General features: G+C 39.4%; 1 protein-coding gene across 1 annotated transcript in view; it reads right to left on the minus strand.

Moving 5' to 3' along the window:
• Positions 1-1,922: 1,922 nt before the first annotated feature.
• The window catches only part of prox1a (prospero homeobox 1a), a 29,976-nt gene continuing 9,100 nt past the window's right edge, over positions 1,923-22,798 (minus strand). Inside the window, exons 4-5 of the mRNA XM_077239956.1 lie at positions 17,591-17,785; positions 1,923-2,246 (exon numbers count right to left, since the gene is read on the minus strand). Coding sequence (XP_077096071.1) covers positions 2,061-2,246; positions 17,591-17,785 — 381 coding nt within the window. The 3' untranslated portion in view covers positions 1,923-2,060. The remainder of the gene's footprint in view (positions 2,247-17,590; positions 17,786-22,798) is intronic.

Raw genomic sequence — 22,798 nt, forward strand, 5'->3', positions numbered from 1 at the left:
AGATTCATTAAACGCGTAAAATACACGATACCAGTTTGTTTAGATGATTATGAGCAGATGAATTTGACTAAGCACCAGTTTATGCGCAAATTAAAATATTGCAATGACACAACCTTCACTTTTAGGGTTGAAAATGTTGCAAAGCATCACCTTTAAATTAATCAATAGTGATAACAGAATTCCTTACGACTTGAAAGAATCGTTTATTTATCACAATGCATGTAAAGGAGAACGTACGTCAGCACAGCCTTGCAAGAGACTTGAGAAGAGAACAGGGCCAAACTTTGTTTTTGGGTTTGTTTTTCCTCTTCTTTACAATGCATAGTGAATAGCTTGGCGTTTTGTGCGTTGTCCGGGGGCTGTGGATGATGCCAGCCCTGGCGACAGAATGACAGCACCTCATGCTCTTTTGTGCCCATTAATCTAGAAGTCAGCAGGTTTTTTAAGGCATTGTGCTGACAATAATTGCCGGCCTGCGTTTCAATTCATCAGCTGGATTTGCCCAATGCAAACGGCACAGGCTTCCAGAGCAGATCACATGTCCAGCCCTTGCCCTCTACTGCAGACTCTTATTTATGAACTAGGAAGGGATGCACAAAGAGTCTGAAGGCCCTCTTTTCTTTTGACAACACGGATTTGAGAAGAAACTGTGCTTTTTTCCTCTAGGGTAGGCTAATTTTTGTAATTAGTTACATTTACGTGGATCTCTTAGCAGGCTAAGCTACTAAAATGCAACTCAAAGAAATTCATATGATTCATATAGAAATGTACAATTGAAGTCAAACAAACAATGTCTCTCTTTAACATGGTTTCACTACTGATAAACTGTACACTGCCACAGCATAATCAGATGATTGTGAATATTAAGCAAATCTGTACAATTCTAACAAATAAACTATGTACAATCCAGTACGTACAAAGAAAAGAAAAAAAAACTTTTGCTAATGCTCAAATAATTATTCTCAGCCAAAATCTCTACTGTGTAAACCAAACTTGAGATAATCTACCAAATTTACAGTCCAATTATAGAGGTGTTCCCAGCTAGCAGGTGGAGAAAATGAACAATAACAACCATTCTCTTGTCTTGATGCCGTACGGCACGTGTTTGTGTTTGTGTTTGTGAATTAGCGTCTATGTATGAGAGTAATGTGTGTGTGTGTCTGTGTTTATGCGAGCAGTTGTGACAGTGTGCTTTTTATGAGCAAGAATGGTTTCTCAGTGGGAAGGCGTCCATTTTTTTTGTGCCGAACTGGCTTGCCCCAGTATGAAATGGCCATGTTGCTTAGTTACTGGAGAGGCTGCTCTGTCAAGGAAAAAAAAACCTACGAGTAGGCCTCCCTCCCTAGAGCCAGTGCTATCAATGTGGACACAAAACACAAGAACATTGGACCCTAGCCAACATGGAAGAATGGCTAAACCAAAAAAAAGAAGAATAACATCAAATATATATATATAAATTTATATTATATATATATGAATTTCCCACATAGAAAATGTATACCCCTCTTTATTATTATTATTTTTTGTCCAAAGAATAATTTATTTTCTGTAGCATTGCCATGAGAAACAAGAATACCACATGTCATTTTTTTGTCTTTTCCTTTCTTCTTTTTTTTGTAGCAAGCATGAATAACATTAATGGTAATAATTATATTAATCATAAATAATAATTACATCTATACAAGCTACAAATGCAAGTATTATTCAGCAATAGTAAAACCATCACACATTGCAAACATCCTGGGATAAAACAAAGCCCTCAACAACAAAAAATGACCAATAAAAGAGAGAAATTCTGGGTGTCAGTTCCATTTGTTAACCATTGTGTGGTAAACATAGTAATGCCCATTTTAAAGGCAAGGGAAAAGGGGTAAGGATTGAATACAGTCAAAACAATCAAGAATTTTATAGACTTTCCCAAAAAAGATGCAAAAAAAAAAAAAAAAATTAACAGCTAAGTCATTCAAAAGTAGCCGGGACTTAAAAATAGGAATGCTACCTCTTACTTTGTAAAGAATTCTCAAAAAGAAGGGATGATTCTTTGTAAGCAATTCAAATCACTACTCATGCAGAAGCTCCTGCAGACAATTGGGAGATTTGAAAATCTCTGGGACCTCACTGTCCAGCTTGCAGATGACCTTGTATATGGCCTTCTTCCAGGAAGGATCAACATCTTTGCCTGCCACAATGGCATTGAAAAACTCCCGTAACGTGATCTGTGCCACTTCCAGGAACCGCTCCGGAACCTGCTGATACACAAGGAGACAATGACATTAATAAACATATTACGTTTCAATCCCAAGTCTCTGATTAAGAAAAGAGGATAAAGGGAAAAAGGAAAAAGAGAATTAAAAAAGAAAATAAGATTTTTGCACTGAGGCTCAAGCAGGACCCTCCAAGAACCGAAAGACAGTCCTGGCAGAAACTGTGTATAGGGGAGTGTTGGGCTGCCAAGTCTGAGGGGACATAGAGAACAGCCCCAAACATCATCACTACACTAATTCCTCTTTGTTTCAGTTGCTGAAACACATTTTGGTGGTGGCGACTTGAATACCCATGTTGGAGTGGAACTTAACTGTTTTTAGTCTTTCAAACCTTTTATATCAATTGTAATTTTTTTTGTCTAACTACAACATTGGGGGACATGAAATGACTTAAATGCTTTTGAATGGTTAGTCAAAAAAGCAGCAAGATTTTTTTTTGATATTTATAAGATATTTAGACCATAACACCTTACAGTCGATGTTTTGAAGGTGGCAGAAATTGTGAGGTTGCAACCAAGAGGAACTCATTGGGTTAAACATTACCTGAGCTGTTCCTCTTTTAGAGTCTACTTCCTAGACCGAGCGAAACATAATTTGTTGACTTCCCTTTATTTGACACAAGATTGTTAGCGATGTCTCATAAAATGTCTTTTTGTCTCAATATGCTTCCACTTCTAGAAGGGGAAGAAGGAGATTCTGCAACCGATAGCGGCCCATAAAATACTACATTCAGCTTTGCTTCTTATCGGGTTCCAGAGAAACTTGATTCTGTAACAATCACATGGCTTATTGGTGCTCTTGGACAGGGTCTGGGTCTCTAACAGCAGTGTTTTCCCGAGCAAAGTATCAGCTAGTGTGTAGGACACTACTTAGGAGTTTGCTCTGTACAACCAGAACACATCCTCTCTGGCGTGAGGCTGTTGTTCGTGAGAGAGGGCCAAGACCGGGGGCATACTGTAGACTGGCCCTGTGATCTCTTTAGCACCAGTGACAGTTCCTCTCCGCTAACATTATAGAGATGATTAGCCAGGCAAAGAACTAAGCCACCTCCCCTACAGCTAGACAAGACACTTCCCAGACACGGTGCTTACTGCCACACACACTCACAAACACCCACACGCTGAAACACAGATGGGGAAGCAGGCACGAAGACACAGAAACAGACACAAAGGTTGCATATGAGAATCAAAAACATAATGCCGTCGTATTAAATGTGTTACAATAGGCCACAGAGAAAACACTAGCCTTTGATGGACACAGCTGCGATAGTTCGCCGAAAAATGAAAATTCTGTCATCATTTATTCACCTTCATGTCATTGCCAAACTTGTTCTTCTTTGGAACTCAAAATAAGTTGTTTTGAAAAATGTGTTTTTTTGTCCATAGTAGTCAATGTATCATAGTCAGTGCCATAAGAAGTCAGTGGGGTCTAATGTTGTATTGGACCCCATTGACTTTCATTAGATGGACAAAATCAGATTCTTCAAAATATTATTTTTTTCTTGTTCCACTATTCTGTTGAAGTATCCATTTCAGATACAAAGAGTCAGATCAGTTTATACTCTAACCATCCTAAATCAATGTATTCGCAGCAAAGTTTATGGCACCATCTAATATTCATCCTCCCCAGCAAGGTTAAAGTCCTATAGTTGGTTTTTTTCAATGTAGCCCTCTCCCGTGGATCGGGATCAGCGCTTAGTTTGGCTTCAGTACTATCAATCAGACCCTGACTGCTTCTCAAAGGCCCTGCCAGGTGAGCAGTTGTCAGGACAAAGAATCTCATCCATGCGACCCACACCATCCCCAGCTCCCTTTTTTCCATTAAGTGTGTTAAATATACTGTCATCAAACGCATACCCTTGTCTGGAAGGCCTTGACCAGTGTGGAAGATGTTTCACTCTGCCGCCACAATCATAAGTGCTTGACTTTTAGTTGTGATGCAGTATTAAATTATAGCATGGCTATAAATACTGAACTTATAATGGCAGTTAAACTAGATGGTATGATTCAACGGCGTGCTGTTGATGGCTTGATTGGGTTTATATGCTGTAACATGCAACATTCTACCTCCCTTTTATTATGTGCAGGGAGTAAATAGATAAAAGTAGCGACGTTGCTATTTAAATAGTGTAGCATAATAGCATAGCTTTTCCAGTAACAAGTTAGTGTTTTCAACAAGTAGCATTGTAGGGTGACGAAATGTGCTCTCTAGTGAGTTAATTCATCTGGAAGATTTGTTTTAATGAACTAGTTAAAAAAAATCATTAATTTGTTCATTTCAATCATCACTCAGTGAACCAAGCTGGTTCTTTCAGGCAGTTCATTTTAATGAACTAGTTAAAATGATTAATTGATTAATTTGAATGTTCGTAGAGCTGTCTCTTTCAAATAGCATTGTGATGGTTCATTTGTATGACTCATTTTAAAGAACTGATTCAAAACTTAATTTGAATCTTCTCTCTGTTTAAAGGCACTCCATGGCATCGGAATAAATATTTCGTTTAATAGTGATGATTGGCACTATGTTTCTGATTCAGTTCAGATAAGTTAAGTTGTTGTTGAGTTTTATTTTAGTTCAGATTTATGTGTAATTATATAAAATTGTATTGTATTCAATAATAAATAATATATAATTTATTAAATATTTGATCAATAAATGATATAATTTAGCTATATCGCTCCATTACATAGCTTTAATGTAGCTACTTTTTGTTACCAACTATACTTTTTTCATGGGCGGCTTGACTGTGGTTGAACTACTTTGAAACTGTTGTACGCTACTTGTAATTTAAAGTATCATCGCAACACTGCTGTGCTCAAACTCTGTCCGTCTCAAACTGGTGACATTTTTGTACAGTGCTGTACAGTAATTTCTCCCCTCCTCCACACTTTCTCCCGGGGCAAGATCATAGGAAGGGAGGGGGAAGAGAAGAGGAGATAAAAAAAAAAAAATCCTGCCCAAGTGCTTTTGGCCAGAGCTCTGTCTCCTTCTACTTCTCCCTCCCTGAGGGGCACAGCCTTCAGGGGTCATTTGTTTGATTATGCTGACTGTCCCCAGCCTCGGCAGTACACAATAAAGGCCTGACATAGCAGCCTGCTTGCCTTCTGTGTCCTGCAGATACTCATCACGAGTGTCAGGACATACCAAGGTTAGTGGTCACTGGGACGGCGCTCATAGGCGAAGGGCTTGCCAAACGCACTTGGCTGATGAATGAATGTCACATGGAATGGAGGGGGTGAGAAAGAAAAAGAGAAGAGAGGTGGGGGGGGGGGGGGGGGGTTACAAAGGTTATAGATATCCAACCTCCCCAACACCCCAACTCGCAACATACCCTCTCCCCTATTTTTTTCACGCTTTTATAAGTCTTCCACCCCCTCAGACAATGGCCAGCAGCTTTCTGGAAAAACAACAGAATAATTGCACACCGGAAGACGAAAAAAAGTGATAGAGGTGCCTTTCTCAAATTGGTGTGGTCTCAGATGGGAGTCTGTCTCTTTTGGATGCTCCCAAAGTCCCTTAAAGGCAAGTCAGTCTGGTCGGTGGCCATCTTGGTAATGCCTTCGGCTAGCTATTTTCTATGTAGACAATACATCTCCTTTCTACTTGAATGGAGAATGACTAAAATTTCCCAAATTGTCAAGATTGTTTTCAATACAATATTTCGATTCAACAATAAAATGACAATATATTCGAGTTTTCAACAAGTAGTGGTGTAGCTTGAAAAAACACACTCAGCTAGAATATCTCTCTCAAATTGTGTTGGGAAGTCTGAATCATTTTAGTGAGTTGGTTTATTTGGATGATTCATTTTAAAGAACTAGTTGAAAAATGATTCACATTCATTTTTCGATAATTTGCATGAAGTTACATTTATTTTTAATTGGATAGTTCACCCAAAAAGGAAAATGTTGTCATCATTTGCTCAGCCTCATGTTGTTCCAAACCTGTATGAGTTTCTTTCTTCTGTTGAACACAAAACAAGATATTTTAAAGAATGCTGGTAACCAGACAGTTGACGGTAGCCATTGACTTCCACAGTATTTTTTTTCCTACTATGGAAGTCAATGGCAACCATCAATCGTTCGATTAACAGCATTCTTTAAAATATCTTCTTTTGTGTTCAACAGAAGAAAGAAACTCATACAGGTTTGGAACAACTTGCGGGTTAAGTGATGATCACATTTTTGGGTGAACTATCCCTTTAATATTCATGGAAGTCCTAGAGTAAAAAAAAAACATTGTTTGGCTCTTTTAATTGAAAATCAGGGCTTCCATTTGTCCCCTTTAAAATGTCTTATAGGGCACTGTATGATGCAGGTTAGCACCTGTTTAGTGCTAATGTGAAGGATTTCATAGCTAATAGATTTTTCTTTATCCTATTTGTGGCAGAGATATGTTCACATCAAAACTGATTCCTTTGCGTAGCTACTGACGCTAACATAGGGTAAAGCCCAGGAGTGCTGCATTGCTAAGAATATTCCTGTGAGGAATTTCTCTAACTCATTTTTTTTTTTTTACCATAAAAGGGCAGTAAAATGCTGACTAGGGAAGAAGACAATGTCAAGGAGAAAAGGGTATTGGTATTTTGGATCCTCTTGACTGCTTGCCTTGGAAAGAGAGAGAGGGACAGAGGAAGAGAGAGAGAGAGAGAGAGAGAGAGAGAGAGAGAGAGAGAGAGAGTTATTCTTGTCACAAAACCTTTTGTCTGCATCTGCTGACTGCTTGCCCATAGCCAGCAGCATGCTTTAACTGTTTTGTCACCTCCTCGCCTCACACGGATCAGCTGTTGTTCTTTTGTTACGGCTATTGTGTAGGCTAAGCCTCTAAGGCCGCTCTGCTGTGCGGTAAACACAGCTGAATCGCACGGCAGACAATTCCACATCAATATTTCATATGCCCTCTTTAGGACTCCTGATTCAGACAAGTTGAGAGGAAAAATACGGCAGGCATGGTTTAAATGGCTCACAGAGCCCTCAGAGAAAATTAATACTAATAAAGAAAAGACTACGTGTGCCGGTGGCCACCGTATTTTGTGCACGCTGTCACGCTGTGTTTCACTTCTTGGCTGTAGATGATGTGAAAAAGCGTGAAAGCGTAAGTGATTACTCAATTACTTCCAGCAGTTCCAAGTTCCGATTTTCTTTGCTATTCATGGTAATACATCATATTAATAAACTAATATACCTGAAACAACATTAACAGGGATATTTCAGGTTCAGGGTTCAAGTTAAGTTGACAGCATTTGTGGTCACAAAAAATAGTGTTGACTTGTCCTTTGTTAATGGAAGTAAATGGGGCCAATTCATAATCATTAAAATACTCACTGTTTCAATATATGGCCACAAAATGTGTTGACATGATTTAAGTGTAAAAAAAAAAAACTCTTCTTTTTATGACAACGCAATGTCACAAACCCTAAAATAGTTGACAAATACAAAAGTTTTAACAAAAGTGTTGTTTTTAATTAAAAGCTTCATATTTCTGCTTTTAAATCCTCTAAAAATGGTCACATTCACTTCCATTGTGAGTGCCGCATCGTGACCTTGATTTTTGCTTATTTTTAAGAGGAGGGACAAGTCCAAATTATTTTCTGTGATAATCAACATTATGCCACAAATTCTGCCAGGTAAGTTTAATCCGTGTTGAAAAATCACTTTTAACTGATTTGTTTTATCTAGTATCATTACAAATAAGACTAGCTGGCCACCGCTTCCAGCCCCCCAGCTTGATCAGTTTTCTGGCAGCACTGCATCCTCAGCGCTGCTGTTGCCAAGGATGAGAGGACACAGAGACCGTCTTATGAAAAGAGGGATATTATATCACCCCTCCACTGAGAAACATAAGACAAGAGGTGAAAGAGGGGGGAGACATGTAGAGTAGTCCGGTACTTCAACCAGCATTCATTCACCCCACTGCGTGTGCACTTGGGCCCTCTATACAAACTGCCCCCGAATCTACTCTGTTTGTTGGGTAAATATTGATTGAGGAGAGACTTACCTCCTGATAACTGCCATACAAATCAAGGACTCGCGTGGGGAGGGGAAGGGAAGGAGGGCTGAGCGAATGCTTGTGTGTGGGAAATTTCACGGACGAGTATTGCAAATGAAGACATGGTCTGTGAAACGTTTGTATCTCAAAAAGCCACAGGGTGGGGAACTGAAAACCCAGACCCACTCTCTGTCCCTGCTAAGAGTTTCTTCTTCGGACGAAAGTCCTGGTTTTCTCACCAGAGTTAATCATTAAAGGGGAAGAGTCTACTTTCCATTTCATTGCGGCTCCTGTTTGATATTGCCTTTGTTTGGAGCTAGTGTATCTTACGGCTCATATTTGCTCAGGCCAACCCGTCCAGTCAAAGGTGATAAATTCACCTGCTGGCCAGTGGGATTTCTCAGAAAAAAAAGGAGGAGAAAAAAAAGTATCTCACAAGTCTAAAGCATTTCACAGTTTCAGTGTTGATGATGCAACATTGTTATGATTGAAATTAAGTCAATATCTAATATATCTTATCTATCAATATGGCACAAATAATGATAATTTAATAATTGAGTGTTTTTCTAAATCATGAACCTATATTGAAAGGGCAGCATGTCACATTGCATGCTTTATCATTATCACCATTTCCCTATCTCGATCTTTATTCTGAGAAGCGAACACTTCCCTTTTACTACTGGTAAGGATCCTCAAAGTTCTTTAATCTGTTGTTTGATATATATACATATATATATATTAGGGCACATATTCCAGTAGAAAAAAAAATGAAGCACAACAAAATAAAGACCCTTTAAACTATTGCAAGAGGTTGAGTTTTTTTTCCAGGAGATAATGGATTGACAGAGCGCAAACAAGTCTCAAGGCCAGGGGGCTGAAAGCAAAAGAGTCCACCCCTCTCACCTCCCACCCACTCCCTCTGAGTTTCTCTCTATCACTGCTTGTCCTGGAGCTAGACTTAACTTCAAAAGAACAACATCCTGTTGAACGAGAAACGTTAAACTGAACGCTGGACATTCGGCTCCATCTAATCAATAGCACATAGAAAGCAAAACCTTGCGGTTTGATAAACTCTTGGCTGGAGTGTCAATCAGGCAAACAGATTGCATGTTTCCCTCTCTGATAAAGATTCTTTCAAAACCCACTGTGATGCAACTGAGCTCCACAAACTGTCCCAGCAACCTTGAAGCACACCTAGGTTCTCACTGAAAATGCTGGGCAAACATGCGCATATTGCTGCTGATTCTGCATTGGCCTTGATGAAAACTATTTTTCATACTTAAGAAAACTTTGAGCAAGCACCATATGCCCATTTCTCAAGGCACGCTGGCACATAGTGAGTGTGTGTGTTTGTGTGTGAGAGAGAGTGGATATATTTGCGCTCACCTTTAAATAAGGTCATTTGCTGTTTTTTTTCTCCACAGAAGATGAAACAAGCATTATAAAAGGAATTGTTCAGCCAAAAAAAATGTATATATACATTATTTAAATGCTTTTTCTTGATGGAACACAAAATGAGATTTTTTTTTAAAAGAATAAGAAAAGTATTGTGAACAAAATTCTTCTTTGGGGACAGAACTTTGCAATTTAAGGATGATTCAGTGCACAAAAACTGAATTATTTGTTCACAAATCACACTGGTCTGGCTCTCCAACTGACCGATTCAAAGATGATCGTTACAGTTGTCACATGAGTTTGTCAGATGCCTTTTGGAGACTAGAAATCTAGTGGAATACATTGCATTTCATTGAAAAAGAAGGACCATATATTACTGAAAATGTATTGTTTTGTGTTTCATGGAAGAAAGAAAGTCATTAAGGTTTGGAACGAGGCTGAGTAATAATGAGTTTTCATTTTTTGTTGAACTATCAATTTAATGAAGAATGTGTATTATGCTTAATCGGATTTGTCCTTTCAACCTTCAATATCACTGCATTTACTAAAGCAAACAATGCCACAATGACATGTGCACTTCAAAATTCAGGGGCAGTAGGTCTCTGACCTAGAGGAGGGTCTGGGTTCAAACCTGCTTGGGCTAAAGGTTATGAAGTCATTTGTCTCAAATTGCAGTTGAACCCCATGAAAGAAGAGAGTGTTTGAGGGAGGGAAAGAGAGAAAGAGGGACATCTGGAGGAGAAGGAGGGGGGAGACGGAGGACAGAATGGCCTAAGGACTGGAGCAGGCAGGAGGAGGAGAAAGGCAGCTTGGAGTTGGGTCTTTCTTGTCTGGCTGAAGAAAGGATCTGGCACCGAGACTAATGAAGAGAAGAGGGAGGGAGACATAGACGGGGTGGTTGGGTGGGAGATGTGCCAGGGTTTGGAGAAAGACGTGCACGAGTGCTACAGATGTGTTTGAACCCCCTGGAGCAAAATAATGACATAATCACCAGTGGTGTCACTGAGCAGACTGCACACAAGGTGACATGAGAGAACATGGAAGGAGTCTGAGTGAAAAAAGGAGGCTCGCCTGCTCCAGTGAAGAACTTTCCATCAAAAACTATTTGTAGGGAGCTATAAAGATTGGCACTGACACTGGCAGGTGTTCCTCAGTTTGTGCCACTTCAGGAACTTATCTTTAGGAGGAAGGAGTTCCAGCAAGCTTGCAGGCCCTACTTAAAAAACTACTTAACGCCCTGTCTATGTTCTGTCACAGGTCCCTTCATGACAACAGAATTCCAGCCCATGGCAGCCAGCACTTAACGCTGAGAGGCAATTAAAGGAAGTGTATATTCAGTGCCACAATGTCACACTTTAGGGCAGGAAGCATGTGATGCTTGCTGGTGGGACACGGTCAAGTTCATCCTGTGTTCTTAGTCCTAAAATATCCATTTGAATGGTATTTTCATATACTGCAACAATCTTTCTCTTAGAGTTTTTTCTTGTTTCCCAGTAAAGACAATTTCTGAACATCCTTAAAATTAAATGTTACAATATTATATGAGACTTGTTTTCAGAGAATTGAATTCTGAAACTTATTTTGCTGATAGCAATAAGCTGAAAATTATTTTCATACTAAAAATACACCATGAGGCCAATAACCAATGAATAACCAGTATTAAAATATTTTTGCTTTGTCTAAATAAATTCAAAATAAAGGACTTAAAACTAATACCAATCGTTATAAATGCTACAGGTGAATTTAGGCATCAAAATTACAATGTACAGAATGAAAAAAAAAGATATTCTGAAATTTGCCAAAGATTACATTTAACAGTGTTATTACATTTGGTTTCTAAAGATTAACTTTTAGTGGGCGTTAGATGGCGGCTAAGGTAATAGAAATGTAAAAATACTGGTAATAACATTTAAATTATACATTCAGTATTGACAAAACTGACAAAACATTTGAATATTTTTTTAATGGAAAACAAGACAAAAATACTGACTAAAAATTATTTTTGTTGTGTACAAGATGTTCTTGAGTAGTCAATTACATGCAGTTAATAAGTTCTAAAGTAGTTTAATGAAACACTCATTAAATTTATAGCGTGAGGGGAAGAATTTAGCTTGAACGGTATGTAATACATCTCTATAATTTATTCTGTGTGTGTGTGTGTGTGTAGCAATAGTAGTTTTCTTTGGCTGGTGCTAAAGACTGCAGGGCTTGGTCCCTCTGTGCAACTTAGTGACCATTAATAAGTCATTTTGTCTGGAAAAAAAAACATTGCCTCAAAGCATCACACACTCTTATCTAATTTCTGTCTCTGTTTCTCTGAGTAATATACAATATAGAGTGCCTACAGCAGTTTGGCTTTAAGTCCCTCTAAACCACCATCACCAGACAGGAGGCTTAAAAAACTCTTTGTGTTTTTTAAGTTAAGCAGTCTAAAATAGGTGTGCTTTCGTTGCACCTTCCATTATGAATTAGTAAATTACATATCCTTGTTGATGTTGCTATTTGTGCTATTAACAAACAAAAGATAAGTCTTTAATGCAGATTTGATGGCAGCGATTACAATGTCCCTTGGTAAGTACAGTCAAGGCCATTGGATGTAATGTGCTGTACTGTTGGGTTCTCCAGGTCACCTCCACTAATGATTAACCAACATGCTGAGGAATTTCAGTTCCCACAAGAGTTGCATGAGAAGAAATCACACAGACCCTGTGAGTGATCTCATCTATAAAAGACATGGGAATGGATATTCCCTTTGGCAAGTAAAAGAAAAAAATATTTTAGTCAAACCTGACTACTGTTAAATTCACTATCTGCCCGTCTAATTTTAAAATATTGCCTAAAGTGCATTCAATAAAGACATAAAGAGTGCGAGGCTTATTCTATCAGCGGCTGGAATGGGAACAGAACCCAAGTGTCGTCCTATAACTAGATTACTGGAGCTTCTCTGACGTGAAGCATGGTAATAACTAAGCTAATATGATGGGAGTTTGTTTTCATAGAGCTCTATTACGTTCGGCTGGGAATGGTACTGTGTGAAGGGGAGCCGCGAAGCGTGACATTTATAGCAAAGCGGTGGTGAAAAAAGAGGAAATGCATTATAGTCTCCTATCCATCAGCTCTCCAGTGATGAACTGATTCAGCACAGAGTATAAGAACCTGTTAGCGGCATACTGCTAAACCAATTGTACTTGATATTAAAGCATAGAAGTATTTTTATATACTATTTGTATTATATAGGGCCTACTCTATTTTTGTAATTGTTCTAATTTTCTCTTTTATTTTTGTCAAAATAAATACACTTAGACAAATCTACACTTAGATTCTACTGCTACATTGCAGGGCCGTTTTTCTTCCTGTAAAATAAGTGTTGTAATTGTAAGTGTCAGTCCATCAGACAGTATGATCTAATTAGAGAGAGGAAGATGATTGTGACCAAGAGCCCTTGAAGACAATAGTCTGCATCATCTGACCACAGTGACTCTTTATATCACATGACGTGCTAAGGGTTCACCACAGAACACTTATTGTGAGGGGTGCCATCCCAGCTGCGTGTGCGCTTGCCATACAATGGGGCACCAAGTCTGACTTTGTCTTTGGTTTCATTTGAGCGGATATTTTATATACTTTTTCTGCATATTAGATGTGGGTCAAAATTCACAACAAGGAGTTCGGTTTTGATATTGAGACGATTTTCTGTGCTGAATATTAAGAGATAATGGTTAAACTCGTAGTTGAAGCATTTTTTATTTAATTTGAATATTAAATAACATAATATGTGCAAGTGTAACGGAAGCCAGCTAGTAAGAGCTGTGCAGGTAAAACCTCACTCCCCTGATCTCAAGAGGCGCTCTAGCGACTGACGAGGCCTTTAGCCTCCTTGTCAGAGCACAGAGGGTAGAGCCTGTAGAGAAAAAAAATACATTCTATAAAAAAACAACCCTGTAATGCTACACGTTTTTGTTTTTCCCCAGGAAGAAAATGAGATGTAAAGGGGTTACAACTGTAAGATTAAGCTGAACCCTCCCTAATGTATCCTCTAAACGTCCACACTATCTCGTAGCACCGTCCGTAGCTTTGAGTGGCGTTATAATGGAAGCGTGAGGTGAGCTGGCAGACCACACCGCAGGTCAGTGTGAGGTCAGAGAGGAAGAAGTGAAACCAGAGCCTGATCCTAAGATGTGCTAGTGTAGCGTGGCACAAGCTAGCAGCTCAAAGATAAACAACAGTAAACTAGCCCTCTGTGGGGGAGCTGTGTGTGGACTTGGGAGGCCAGGACCTCCTGGCAGTCACGATGGCAGCTCTCTACGCTCTTATTGATAACCTTCTTTTCTCATGAGGCAGGGGAGATAATACACTCCTGGAACAAGGGTAAAGGGAGATGAATGTTAGACAATAGACGGTCGCAGTAAAGGGACCATCCGCACAGTCTTTGAACTTTTCCCTGTCTCCAAAGGACAATTAATAATGAAGGCCTTTGGGGTAGGTCACACCAGACATGGACAAGAGGAGACGAGAGAAGAAACAAAAGGGAAGAGAAACCTGGAGAAGAGGGGGGCGTGTTGGATGTTGGATAATTGATCTTTTTCAAGGGGGAGTGTTGCTGGTCAGAGCATCTTAAATTGCATCATTTACATTATGTGCTTGACTTATAGACATTTTAGTTCTTACTTAAGTATTTATATAATATTCCACCTTAATATGAAATAATAAGTAAGCCTTATAATTATGTTGATTTCCCTTAAAAGCATAAACACTTTGGCTCTGTTTGTTTGCACAGCCCTACAACAGCAACACTGGCTCAACCAATGGTGTGTATTTTGGGCGGGGCTATCTGTTTGATCGACCAATGGCAGACGAGGGGAGAGTTTGTTAATTAAAGTCATTAATTTCGCAGTTCCGTTTGTTGACGCTAGCGGCGCAGAAATTACACACTTCACCTTTTAAGTATTCCCTCAACTATAACGGTATCTTTTTAACCTTGGAATTCCGCCACACAAACAAAACTAATATGTGAGTGGGAAACATACAAAGTCTCTAAGTTTCATTCACCTCAGAATGATAATAGCCACGGACACCTGATAGCCCAAATATACCAAGACGAGAACTCTTTAAGTCAAAGGAGGTCTGTGTGAGTGTGCTGTGGGTATTTGGCCACCAACTATTTTTCAAAACGGCTCAGAGATCACAGGGACCAAAGAAGGAGAGCAAGAGACTAAGCCTTCTCTATGTTTTCCTCAGCCGGTTCATGGGAGGAGGGTACAAGGACTGAAGACAAGGCGAGTCTAGGGCAAGTTGGGGGGGAGGACACTCAGTTGACAGAAGAGCCTTGAACTATTTTGTGGCCGAAAGATGAGACCTTCCCAGAGCTGTCATAAAAATGTCTCCTTATCCCAGTGGAGCCCGTGGACCCCACCCCTCTTAGAACTCTTCAATGGTGCCTGTGATGTGATACAGTAAGTGTGAAGACGGCTCCTGAGAACCAGAGGCCACAATTACAGGGCCTGGAAACGCCACTTTGGCTAACAATGCGTAACTGTGCTGCGAGATTTAACAGGTGTTCGCTTTCTTTGAACGATTAAATGCTCTGTAACTTTTTTTTACACTTTAAAGGATTTGTTCACCAAATATTTTTCACACTCACTGAAAGAAATTTAGAAAAATATTTATGCAGCTCTTTTCAAGTTCAAGAGCCAGTCAAGTTCCAAATTAGACAGCAAAAAAAGTCTTCAGAAGCCATACAATAGCTTTATTCGAGGAACTGAATTATGCACTGACAATCTTAATTAAAAAAAAAAATGGCATGTCAACATTTCAAAATTTCATAGTTTAATAGCTGCAAATTTTCAGTAAATAACAACCTAAATTCAGTCTGTTCCTCACACAGAGCTGTCACATGACTTCAAAAGACTTTGAATACAACACACACATCATATGGACCTCTTTTATGGTGCCTTCTTTATATTATATGAAAGAGCTCTAGTTGTTGGAAAAGAGCTGCATGAAAACCCTTAAGAAATCCTCCTTTTGATTTCCATGGAAAGAAAATAACAGCATAGTTTGGAAGGACATAGGAGGAGCAAATAATGACCAAATTTTCATGTTTAGGTAAACAACCTCTTGGATCCATTCTAATGTGTCCATTAGCCTATGCAGAATAAACAAATTATGTTTTCAGACAACAGTTAAGCAGGCCTGCTAGGCATGATCATATCTGGTTTGTACATAGAGAAACCCCTTCAGCGAAGAGATAACACTTGCCACATTGCTGGCGGCTCTGTTTAGGAGAGAAGACGAGAAAGGGGGATTCTCTCTTTTTTTGGGGGGAGCCTTTCAGGGTCCGGACATCATAAGCTGTGTCTATGCAAATGTCCTTGATTGTGTTCATTTGTGCCATTGTCCAGCTAAGACAAACAGAGCAGTAATTAGGAGAAAAATGATGGCGTATCGAGACAGCATGATGGAGGAGGAGCCGAATGAAGGATAAACAACTTGAAAGAAAACAGCAAGCTTGGTGAGAACAACACAAGTGCATTGAAGGCAATTAATGAAGCTCCTTTAATTACGGCCTTTGCTCAATCCACCATGAGGAATGTGACAATTATGTCATTAAAAAGTTTGTAATGGGAAAGTGAGGGGTGAGTACATTCGAAGAGGATGAAAGACACAAGGCAGCGAAAAGGAAGTGCAATGAAAGAGAGGGAGAGAGAAATGACAGGGCCCAACTACAAAAAAGAAAGTCTCAAAGGAGGAGGAAGCACATTACTGTTGCACATTGACAGACTAGATTAACATCAAACGATCAGCACAACAGAGGGTATATTCATTCAGGAGGAGCTAGCAAGGTGGTACTTTGATGATGCTAAATTTGGCAGAAAGAGCAACTTGCTGAATCGGCGAGGGTTCCAGTTTCATGCCTCGCAGTCTGACAGGTGGAGAAGAGAAAATTTAGTACAAAAATGCCTCAGCATGAAGTGTCCCTTTGCACCGCTAAAGGTTGTGTGACCTCTCTCTGCGGCACGGACTTGCTGTGGAATATCGCCGCATGCTAGACAAGACATGGCGTGAGCCGGCCCGGTAGAAAAAAAGGAACAGACTAGGGCGTAGAAATTTGCATCAAAGATCGAGTTTTCCTTGCATGGAAAATGAGCATTTGGGAAAGTCTTTCAGGCGATCCTGCTTGTACACCTGTGCAGCCTTTGTGGCTCTTGATATGCAAAACAATCTCTCCCTCGGTTCGACTTCTCTACCAACAACAGTCTTATTCATGGTGCCCTGCACTTTCTTCCACAGCCATGCAAATCTTGCATTTATATATGAAAATAAGGATCACATCCCTAAATATCTTCCTGGTCACAAAGGTGTGGTGCGCCAGGTTCTCGGTACCTGCAATCGCAATAAACCTTGTCTTTGACCTGATCTAAATGAAAGGGAGGGGAGGGGAACAGGGGCAGATTTTTTGCTAATAGTCAGCTAAATGATGATGATGTTGTAAGGATAGTGTTTGAATGACCAGAGTCCCAGTGGGCAGATATTGATAGTGAGCTGAGCGGTAAATGTGAGCTCTGCAAATTGTATTTGACAAGGACACTTGGGCCTGAAGCATCGCTCCCTGTTTGCCTCATCAAACAGACAGATGCATGGCTGTGTTTCAGCCCCAAAAAAATAGAAAAATTCTTGTTCACTTTACCCCAGGAGTACGACGAGAGGGGGGTGGGGGGTTGGCTTAGGGGATGAACAGCTTGCCATTCATTGTCTAATCATATAAAGAGATCATTTAGCTGTATTAATTTTAAAGCTTTGAACTGCGCTAACATTAACGGAAAGGATTCAAAGTAATACCTTATGCATCACTGCTTGAATCTCACCTCATAATACAGTGTGGCCTGAAAAGGTGAATGCAGTTGCTTAGTAGTGCGAAACAAACGGAACGGACGAAGGCTCACCTCAAAGTCGTTGGCCTTGTTGTAGTGCATGTTGAGAGCGCGGAAAAGCTCGCAGTCCCGGCTCACGCTCAGCTCTTCTACCCCTGTCACACCGTCGTTGATGGACTGCCGAGCAAATTTCTCCATCTGGATGTAGTAAAACTCACGGAAGTTACTGAACCACTTGATCAGCTGTGATGTGATGCAGCGGTTGAACTATGAGAGAGAGAGAGAGAGAGAGAGAGAGAGAGAGAGAGAGGGGAGAAAAAGAGAAATTTTTTTGTAAGATTTGTTACTTTTGTAAGATCGGTCCAGAACAGAGAAATTCATTTTCATGTTTAGAGAGTGCATTTAGATTCAAGTAGATGTAAGTTTTTTTTATTATTAAAAAGGATTTTTGTAATTGCTGAATATTGTTTTCCTGACCCTGAAACACAAGCTATTTATATACGTTATCACAAGAAAAATAAATAATAGATATATCATTATTATTAATGCTAAAATATATATTTTGTAATTATGCATTTCTTTTTTTTCTCTGAAAAACTTACATAAGAAGGTTCCAAATATTTCAATCTTTAGTCTGTGTTTACTGAAAACTAAAAAATCAGGTGTGACTAACCTCAAATCTGGTTAGCCAGTGAGACCCTTAAATGTCAGAACAACAGATAAGACATTTGTTTCTACGAACGTGTTTACTTCACATTGTCCTTGAGGATGATGGGTAAGCAAACAAACCCGTAGCTGAGAAAGATTGGTCAGTGGGGTGTTTTTTTTTCTACAAGGCTTACACGGTCGGTTGGGATATTTGCTGTTGTGCGCAAATGCAAACAGTTCAGGGTTGAGTAGATGAAATTATAATTGTGTCAATAGCCCGTAATGCAGTGACGGCAAATTTACATATCAAGTAGCAAAGTTAATTCTGTCATGCCCCAGGTCTTTTCCCCACATTAAAAACCGAGTGAAGTAAGTGATCAAGTAAATGAAACTGAGTTAAGAAATCCAAAAGATTTAAAGAACTTTCAAAACGTTAAGAAATTTGCTCTAGTTGAATAGCTCAGTAACTCAAAGCTGGCCCTCAAACACTGTTGTAGAAGCTATATTTGGAGTGCCTGGTTCTCGACCAGTAAATACACAGTGCTCCGTTTGCCCTGTGTACTTGCCCCATGACCTCAGCAAATGACCTGTGCGACAGCCTTTGGTAGTTTCTGTGTGTGTGTGTGTGTGTGTGTGTGTGTGTAAAAGCTGTGTCTGCTAAGAGTGTGAATGTACGGGACAGCTGAGTTGAATGTAGCCAAGTTAAAAGCTATAAATCTGACAGGCTTTGTGTTGGCTGCTCTGACACGCAGCCTCCTGCCTTTTGTCATTACGGGTGTTCATCAAGCCTTCATTGCCTTTGCCTCCCCTTCCATACCCTCAAAGAGCATTAATCAAAAATCAACAGCGAGCACTTATCTATCTGTGGCCATGAGAACATGCAGGCCTCTGTTTAGATGACAGCTGAGGAGAGAGAGAGAGATCGAGCATGAGGAGAAAAAAGAGGAAGGACAAGGAACAAAGAGGGGGAGGGCAGTCGTGTTTTCCGAGGGTAGATGTAATTACCGTGTAGAAACTTGTCTCCATGCTTGCAAATTTAAGATAATGATGTGAATGAGAATTCATAGCGGGGAATCCGAGTCGGAGAAAGAGTCAGAAGCCACGACAGGCTGATAGGTTTCACCAAAAGGCCAGCCGAGAGCATAATTACTGCGCCACCGCCAGGGTTCTTCTCCTATAATTCAGCCGAAAATGATTAAGTCGTCATCCCGAGGCATCAGTCTGCAGAAGTTCAAACATGTACTTAACCTATCCAGGAATTATACATCTGGCCTGTGTGTCGCCTCTGCCTTCATTCAGCCTAACAGCGAGCGAGAACAGGGGTTTGAAAAGAAAGAAAGAGGCGAAAAAAAGAACAACCAAAGAAGCAGGGCTATCTGATCTCTCGCTTACCCCCGTTTCAATAGACGTTAAACCTATTAGGATCTACTGAACTCGAGGGCCTTCTTTTTTCCACTTTATCTGCGGAGCGAAATGCACTGTCCAAATTTCCAGACACTGAGATAAGAACCCCGGCCCCTGTGACGACTTACTCCGGCCCCCCCACCACCCCCTTAATTCTTTTAGAATAAGAAACAAAACATTACAAAATGATAGCAGACTACTCACTGGGGAATGAAAATTGCTTTGACATGGAGATTAGGCTCCTCTATTGTCATAAGACATTGTCTCATATGAGTGGGGCTTGCAGAAGAGTCGGATAAAGGGCGAGAGAGGGGGGAATTTTTTTCTAGAATGGCTAGTGGATGACATAATGGAGAGCGCAGAAAAGTAAGTCCGCATGACATCGTTTGGCAGCGCTGTATAAAGGGAGATTTAAAAAGCATTGTTGCCCAATAGAAATACCAGAGATTCGGGGGACAATGGAGCCACGTTGCTGGAACGTGACAACTCAGCAATTAAGGATCATGTCATCTGCTTGTCAAACGAAAATAACCAGCTCTCTCAGCTCTTAGCACTGAACAAAACATTAAATGATACATCGTAGCATGAAAAAAACACTTGCAAACGCAGTCATTTTTCTTAGTGGGATTGTGGGAGAGAAAGTGAGATGTGTCGGTATTCACACAAAAAGTTTTTTTGAATTCTGAGTCCTGTTCATAAATTTGACAAGTAACTTTTTAAAGGTCTTTTGAGGTGTTGACATGTTTCAATTTCCTGTGTAAATATATACAGGGCGGGTATCCACTTATATTTTCAGTACCCATTTTGTTTGGATTTAATTCATTATAATTAATGAATTATTATAGTAGTTGTTTCTATAGACAAATACATTGTTTTGATTTTTTTATTATATTTTATATGTTGTATAATTTTAATATATATATATATATATATATATATTTATAAATTCAAATTTCAAATATAAATATTTATTTTATTTATTTTAAATAATTATTGAATCAATTATTTTAAATAAAGGTTAAAAGTAACTTTACTAGACAATATTTTATTAGTTGCAATCACAGTCCACTCTTATATCAGCAAGATGCTTCTGCGTATATGTGCAAAATCCACACCCAAACACACTAGTTTCATAAAATCTATTATTCTGGACATCATTTCCAGTGCTGTTCTAAGAACACAAAATGCAATGCTTCCCATGGGACACCTCATCCTGTTATTCTCTACCCCCACAAAAAAAAAAAAAAAAAGAAAAACTTATATATCCAATGAGCACGCTCAAAAGATTCATAAAACAAATCAGTCTGACGCCTGTAATGTGTCCGGGCAGCAGTTGACTCAGAGAACAAGGGTGTACGTACGGAAGCGAGAACATTTCACACACTCTTGCTCACGGGACTGTGAAAGATTATTCCTCTGGTGAGAGAGATCCGCTCTTTCCAAGACACCGAGGGAAGACTTGACCTGTCACTCCGCACGTTTCCTCTGTTAAACATGGACAATACAGGCTTTCACACATGCTTGGTGGGGACGCTACTTATACGGGGGTCTGTGCATTTTAAGAACCCCCCCAACCACACACACACAGCATGCACTTAGATTGTGAATCTGGGAAAAGTCGAGCTCTATAGGGAGAAGTAAGCTAAGTGCCCCAGTAGGTTACTTGATATTCAGCTGTTAATGGTACATGGTATGCTGTATGTTTAAAGGCAGTCAGGCAGCCGGTTGACAAAGCCTGAGCAGCTAAAATAATTTCCCTGACCTACGGTTGACCTTACTGGAGCTTTCCTGCTGAAACATATACGCCTCAACCCTTACAGGGTGACATAACCCCTGCTTCTACTTGCTTTGACTGCTCATAATCAGTGTCACACCATCGTCCTGCTAATACTCCTCTTAACCTTTGACCCCTTCTTATTCAGCCCTCAAAGTCTATGGTAACTAAGCCAGTGGACCACCTCTCCATGCGCAAAGTGATGTGAACATGCCATATGAGATTTATGTAGATTAAAATGGGAAGAAATACAGGGGGCGAGAGAGGTGTAAAGGATGAACAAGGTAGTTTGGCAGTACATCACATTAAGATAATGACCCTGTGTTTTATAATACTTTGTGTGACAAATATGATCACAGTTCAAGGAACAACTGCGAAAAAGAGATACTGAGGAGGTACAAAGGTGTTATCCATTACATAAGAACTCCAATCACTGGATTGTCACAGTTTCCTGATGCTTTCATGTGAAGGAAGGCTGTGTTATTCTCTTTATGACTACTGGCTCACTCCGTGAAGTCACAAGTGGTGCGCACTCCCCGTAAAAAAGCAGCTTCCTCTTCCTGAGTGAGCTACAATCTATAATCATCATCACCACCATCATGGTTAAAGTATGATATCATTCAAATTCTCTTTGACTCACACTTTTAACCATGATACAATTGAACGTTACAGCCTTGACTGTGCACATATAATTGCTTTCATAATAAAAAATTTTTATTATTATCACTATTACTATTATTATTTACTTTTCAGAGTTTTTTAATTGATCGTCCTAAACATCTTGATTACAGTTTATTACAAATATACAAGTCACCATTAATGTAGCACATCATTTTAGCCATTAAAAAAAATCCAAAAAGAGAGAGTTAATTCTAAATTTTTGTTCTACTAAGTGATTAAATAGTTGCTCCAGTACAAAGGCAGATTTTTTTTTTATTATCCGATTACAGACAATTTAGGTAAAACAGTTGTCAAATCAACCTATTTCCCACAGTCATTATTTCCTATTTAGATCCCATCATTATGGTGCCTAAACGCCTTTAATCACTAATTCTTGTAACTTTCGTAGGCTTATACAGCCATAATTAGTCAGTAATTTATGCTTAATTCCCTTACATACATACTAGTTGATCCAACAAACACATGCCACCCATTGTTCCCTTCAGCTTAAGCAGCCCTGAAAACCATCTCTCCCAGGACACTGACCTTGTTTTGGAAAATGTTAATTTAATGTGTACAGAATTTCACAGCCTTGTCTGAAGGGGAATTGTAATTGGGCCGGCTTTAATTTAAGGTTTTGATAAACTTTCTCTTTTGTGTCTCAAAATTAAGGTATAAAATATATGAATTAGGAGAAGTTTTGGGGTTTTCACTGAAATCAGAATTTACTTTTTTTTTAATATATATATATATATATATATATTTCTCTGAATATTATATTCAAATTATTTTCA

Source organism: Siphateles boraxobius, unplaced genomic scaffold (assembly GCF_051911475.1).
Source record: "Siphateles boraxobius isolate OS27281-9 unplaced genomic scaffold, OSU_SipBor_1 22, whole genome shotgun sequence".
In the NCBI taxonomy this organism is placed as follows: domain Eukaryota; kingdom Metazoa; phylum Chordata; class Actinopteri; order Cypriniformes; family Leuciscidae; genus Siphateles; species Siphateles boraxobius.